Consider the following 6,384-nt stretch of genomic DNA (forward strand, 5'->3'; position numbering starts at 1 on the left):
TTGGCCCCAAATATCCTGATCGTGTAAAGCCTATTAGTTAGGTTTCAGCTTATGTTCACATTAAAATACACGTGAAATTGAATAATTCATCCTTAAAAACATTTATAACAACTAACAACCAATACAGAATTAAGTTAAAATACTGTACCTCAGCGCCATCAATGTTTGACTTATTTGGAGGGTCAATCTTTTCCTTGGATTTCTCGTTTTCTGAATCTGACTGGCTGCCAGAGTCTGAGCCACTTCCTGAGTCGCTGCTTCCGGACTGACTGCTACTGCTAGAGGAGCTTGAACTGGAACCTGAGCCAGATCCAGATGCTGATCCAGAACCAGATTCATCATCAGAATTGCTGTAAAATTTGAAAGAAAGAAAAAAAAAAAAAAAGTTAGCTGGTGTTAATCTAAAGGCAGAATTGCCTAAAACTTGACAACCATTCAAATAATATCGATGCGAGCCCAGTGGTTTATTTTTACGACCTCTTGACTCAATTACTTTAATTCATATCCGTCTTGCAATAACTGAGACGGAAAGTTTTTTTCTAATTAAGAAAAATAATGTAGTTCACATTTTGGATATCCAACTGACACAACGCATGAAGTCATCTTTTTTTGTGAAGTGTCAGTGCGCCTCACGCCTCCTCATTTCGGCCCGACATCAAAGGATTTGCGTCGTGGGTGTGTTTTGCTTTTTTAGTTTGGGTTGTGTTCGATACTAGTGATGGCGAGATGAAGCTTCATGAAGCATCATAACACTTCAGCCATTGGTTCGAGTAATGGTTCACTTCTCGATGCTTCCTGTGCACACGAAACCACCTCTTGGCCATGTGCATAATCACAGGTGGGTATCTTACCCACATATGTGACGCGTTGCATTTTGTGTCTTTTTGGCTCTTGAGAATGACCATGTATTACAAAACAATGTTTGACCAAGTAATTTCCCGACAAAGTGTAAAATAAATTATTTTTGAACGCACTCTTGTGGGTAAAATAGTCATCACTGATATGTCAGGTTGTAAAGTGTTTTTTGTGTCACTTTCTGAAGATGCCATGGGCTTCAGCGGGCACAGGACTTTGAAAGTGCTTCTTTAGAAATAACAGCTTATCACCATTTTTAAGTGATTCATCCAAGAGCAAGACTAAATAAATTGGGGTACAGTATTTTTCAAACTCTAAAGCGCTTCCCGAATCGGTCACGTGGTACAGCTGGGCAGCGAGACTTCGGACGACATCACTTCCGGCTCCTCCCCTAAACGAAGTAAGCCTCGATATGCGCTTTGCGGAAACGCCCCTTCCATTAGCTGACACGCGCCTGGAAGCCTGCACATCTCAGAACATCACTAGTCTATACCCTGTGCAGGAGGGGACAGCACAGTGCCTTTATCTTTTTTTTCAGGTGGGGGGCGAACACAGAAAGTAATCGCCTGCTATATTGCAGAATTATTTTTTGGATGTGTTATTACAGTACACTACAGTGGGTACGGAAAGTATTCAGACCCCCTTTACATTTTTCACGCTGTTATATTGCAGCCATTGGCTAAAATAATTTAAGTTCTTTTTTTTCCCTCAATGTACACACAGCACCCAATATTGACAGTGGAAAAACGGAACTGTTGAAATTTTTGCAGATTTATTAAAAAAGAAAAACTGAAATATCACACAGCTATAAGTATTCAGACCCTTTGCTGTGACACATTTAAATTTGCCAAGCTTTTCTTTTTTTTTTTAGCTTTTCGGACAGTCGCTGTCTAAATTTGCAAGCAGTGACATGTCTAAGTAGCTGGCGTGTTGCGTTGATACAGTTTCATTAATGCCGTTTTACTTTCGAAAAGATTACTGAAAAGATTTACCGGAGACAGCGCAATTTTAAATGACAAATCATGTTCAGCTACGAACGCGCACACGCGTATTTTATGGTCACACACGCGTTCAGCCATGGAGCCGCTGTGGCATGATGTACATTCCGGTAATCTACTTGTTGTAACGGGGGGCCAGAGGACAACACCCGTGCCCAGTGTGGGTCACCTGCCCCATCAAAGTGCACAAGTACATGGGGACAGAACTGTCATCTCCATAGAACAGTGGTTCTTAACCTGGGCTTAATGGAACCCCAGGGGTTCAATGATTATGCGTCAGGAAGTCGAGACACACGTGCTGTCTTATCTCAGCGAGGGGAACGGCAAACGGTACATTTGCAGTAAATATCCATTGAGTTACATATACTTTTATATCCATTGTTTTTTATATTTATGAGTGAAATTCATCATTTGTTGGTTTTCACAATCATTTTGTGTGCAGCTCACGGGTGGTTAATTTTCATTTTGTACTGAATATGAGAGAAAGGGGGGAAGGAAAAATAATTCACATTACGAAGGGGTTGGTGAACGTACGCATGAAACTTGCAGGGTTCGCTGCCTCCAACAAGGTTAACAACTATTGGCATAGAATAAATATACATTAATTTGGAAGTTTGCGTTCTTTTCCCTACGATGGCAATTATATGACTTACCTTGATTCTCCACTGCTGTTGCTGACACTTTCATTCTCATTGCGTCCTGCCATCCTGAAGTCTAGAATGTAGACTTCCCCCACACCGCCTCGAATAACGTGGTGAAACTGAAATGTGAGATTCAGTAGTACATGATTTAACAAGCATATTACAATATGCAATGAAACGATGCACTTTTCATCTACGCAGTCTTGTTTCAGAGTGTAAAGAGTGTTAAAGATGGAGCTGAACCACAGGTTTCGTTTCTGCTTGCATTGTAACTGATAAACCTTGAATCAAAGCTCATCTTTTGCGGGCGGCCAATATTATTACAGAAATGGATTTCCAAGTGCATATAGGAATGAAAACGATAAAAAAATTATCCGTGTCACTGCAACAACGGGGCAAGAGTCCGTTAGTGTGACTAGCGGAGAAATGACGGCGACGAGTATATATCTATGTATGGACGTTAGCCACACTGAGTGGACCACTACTTGCACCTCCGGACTGGGGCCTATCAGGCCTGCGCAAAGATAGCATGTTTACGTTTCCAAAAAAAAAAAAAAAAAAAAAAAAAAAAAAAAAAAGCCCATAGGCGCTCAAAAAACAAAAACAAAACAAAAAAAAAAACACCCCAAAAATTAAAAGTCTAAATACTATATTCAACGAGATGAATACAAAGGCTTATAGTCGCCCCACTCCCGTGTCTGTTAGATTTGGCTCGCTCCATTGAGAGACAGTTACCAATCTGATGAGAGGAACAGTTTACCTTTGAGCTAACCTGCTAACACCGGCTAATGCTCAGCAATTGGCGGGGGGGAAGTTGTGTGCAGACACGGCTAACTCCTCAAATTCAAACGGAGAACCGACAACTCAACTTTCGAAATACATATAGCTTTCATTAACGGCATAAAGGCTGTCATTAATATACCTACAGGGAAATGCCCATGTATGCTACTGGTTATCAATAGTTTTAAGAGTACTAGCTAGAGACTTTAAAGACAAACAATAATAACTTCAACACAAGGCGTAAAATACTATGTGTTTCATACATAAAGTATTATCTGAAGTTAACGTTCGTTTGGCAAACGTGGGTTACAGTAGGATGCTAGCACAACGTTCAAACTGGTTGTCAAGGAAAGTAGCGTTAGCGAACGTACATTCGGCACGAGGCTAGCACGGAAGCTAACAAAATGTCCAAACTTTGCGCTTCCTCTTAATGAGGATGCACTGCGATGTTTCTTCTGTTGTCACAAGCGCTATCCCGGCGACACCTGCAAGTGGTGCGCCACGCAAATGTAATTTGCAAAAAGGGGATCCTTTGCAGAATACTGAAAATACAAATGATTTATTAGAACTCCCACATATACAAATGAGCTAAACCAACTTCTCCATCTTGTTTTCATCCGCCGCTCACTTCTCGCGGCTTTACCACATCAACATGTAACGTAAGGTTTACGTTCGCAATAAACTACGGAATAAGTTAGCCTTGCCTTGTGTTAGTTGAGCTCCTTTGATGAAACTGTTGTCAAAGTCCACCCGCCGCGTCCACACGTTCCCCCTTTTATAAGAACAGCAATTTGTGAGATTACAGCTACAGAGAGCTAACGCTATCTTGCGTTAGCTGGCTAGCTATCTCCCAGTTTGGGAGAGCAGCCCGTAACGACCCAGTTCAAGTGGAGCTTCGGGGACTGTAATTTCCTCTATTCCTTGGGGGAGGGGGGGAGGCAAACCCCCTTTTCGCTGAGATGTACGTTGAAGTTCCGTGCTTGTGGTCGATGAAGACGGTAAAAAAAAAAAAAAAAAAAAAAAAAGCTGGCATTTCATTCCAGGGTCTTCCGACAACCGGCCTCCGCCATGACGCCGTAGGGTTCACTTCGCTAGGAAACCCCGGACAGTGACGTAACGACCGTGCTCGGCACAACACTGAAACGGCGGAGAGCTTTCAAACAAAACAAGTTGAACTTGTCGCCAGTGTTGAGGGGGTAACTCATTACATGTAACTAGATGACGTAATTACAAAATTGATGTTATTGTGAACCCTTACATGACTGGGAGGGGGGGGGGGGGTGTATTTAAACTACAGTTGCTTTTGGAAATTTCCATGATTACAATTTTAGTAACATTTGAAAAATAGCCGCAAAAAAAAAAAAACATTCATGTAACTTTCTCCTTCTAAAGCCGATACTCTCTCTGCTCGTATGCCATTCTGCAGTAGTCTCAAACATGTCATTCATTCCTTTTCCGTACTGCTTCTCCTCACAAGGGTCGCGGGCGTGTTTCCTCCCACACCCCCAAAACATGCATGGTAGGTTAACCGAAGACTCTAAATTGCCCATAGGTGAGTCCGAATGGTTGTGCACTGCGATTGGCTGCGATCGTCCCCCGGGGTCTCTCATCTGGCTCCTCTCGATGTGGAGGAGAAGCGGCTCTACTCTGAGATCCTCCCGGATGACCGAGCTTCTCATTAATATGACGTTGAATTTGTCGAACTCAACTGATTTATTTTTGTATCTCTTTAAGAGGGGAGGTGTCAATAAAAAACCTGAAATAAACTTGAATGTGATTGACTTGGACTTGACGTTTAACTTGCTGCCTTCTTGGCCAGGTCTCCATTGCAAAGACATGTTCTGTTTTAACTGGTCTTTTACCTGGAAAACAGAGGGGGTGGGACGGGTGTCTGTGTGTGTGTGTGGGTGTGGGTGGGTGGGAGTGGGCGGGGTTCTCCCCATTTTTTGGAGAAGCGCCCCTATTTGAGGCAAAGTTCCCCTCTGTGGGGGCAAAAATGTTCATCAGAGTTGCCCCAAAAAGAAAAGGAAAAAAAGGTCAGCTCTTCAACAGTCCGGAGTCTCCGTTGTCGTATTTAACGCTTCATAATGCGCCACACATTTTCAAGGGGAGACAGGTCTGGACTGCAGGCAGGCCAGTCTAGTACCCGCACTCTTTTACTACGAAGCCACGCTGTTGTAACACGTGCAGAATGTGGTTCGGCATTGTCTTGCTGAAATAAGCAGGGGCGTCCATGAAAAAGACGTTGCTTGGATGGCAGCATATGTTTCTCCAAAACCTGTATGTACCTTTCAGCATTAATGGTGCCTTCACAGATGTGTAAGTTACCCATGCCATTGGCACTAACACAGCCACATACCATCACAGATGCTGGCTTTTGAACTTTGCGTCCAAAACAGTCTGGATGGTTATTTTCGTCTTTGGCCCGGAGGACACGACCTCCACAATTTCCAAAAACAATTTGAAATGTGGACTCGTCAGACCACAGAACACTTTTCCACTTTGCATCAGTCCATCTTAGATGAGCTCGGGCCCAGAGAAGCCGGCGGCGTTTCTGGGTGTTGTTGATAAATGGCTTTTGCTTTGCATAGTAGAGTTTCAAGTTGCACTTACGGATGTAGCGCCGAACTGTATTTACTGACATTGGTTTTCGGAAGTGTTTCTGAGCCCATGTGGTACATGCAGTGATTTCTCCAGATTCTCTGAACCTTTTGATGATATTATGGACCGTAGATGATGAAATCCCGGAATTCCTTGCAATTGTACGTTGAGGAACATTGTCCTGAAACTGTTCGACTATTTTCTCCCGCACTTGTTCACAAAGAGGTGAACCTCGCCCCATCTTTGCTTGTGAATGACTGAGCAATTCAGGGAAGCTCCTTTTCTACCCAATCATGGCGCCCACCTGTTCCCAATGAGCCTGTTCACCTGTGGGATCTTCCAAACACGTGTTTGATGAGCATTCCTCAACGTTCTCAGTCTTTTTTTGCCACCTGTCATTTTTGTAGGCTGGCTACTCTTGGGAAGGTTCACCACTGTTCCACGTTTTCTCCATTTGAGGATAACGACTTTCACTGTGGTTTGCTGGAATCTTTAGAAATGACTTTGTA

At 43.1% G+C, this 6,384-nt stretch overlaps 1 protein-coding gene across 3 annotated transcripts in view; it reads right to left on the reverse strand.

Moving 5' to 3' along the window:
* The window catches only part of chd1 (chromodomain helicase DNA binding protein 1), a 48,555-nt gene extending 44,267 nt beyond the window's left edge, over positions 1–4,288 (reverse strand). For 2 of the 3 annotated variants that reach the window (XM_061798820.1, XM_061798818.1), the window contains exons 1-3: positions 3,979–4,288; positions 2,507–2,613; positions 149–350 (exon numbers count right to left, since the gene is read on the reverse strand). In XM_061798820.1, coding sequence (XP_061654804.1) covers positions 149–350; positions 2,507–2,559 — 255 coding nt within the window. In that variant the 5' untranslated portion in view covers positions 2,560–2,613; positions 3,979–4,288. Of the gene's footprint in view, positions 1–148; positions 351–2,506; positions 2,614–3,645; positions 3,887–3,978 lie in introns of those variants that run through there. The other variant, XM_061798819.1, reaches the window with a different exon arrangement.
* Positions 4,289–6,384: the final 2,096 nt, after the last annotated feature.

This window comes from Phyllopteryx taeniolatus, chromosome 15, assembly GCF_024500385.1.
Source record: "Phyllopteryx taeniolatus isolate TA_2022b chromosome 15, UOR_Ptae_1.2, whole genome shotgun sequence".
Taxonomy (NCBI): domain Eukaryota; kingdom Metazoa; phylum Chordata; class Actinopteri; order Syngnathiformes; family Syngnathidae; genus Phyllopteryx; species Phyllopteryx taeniolatus.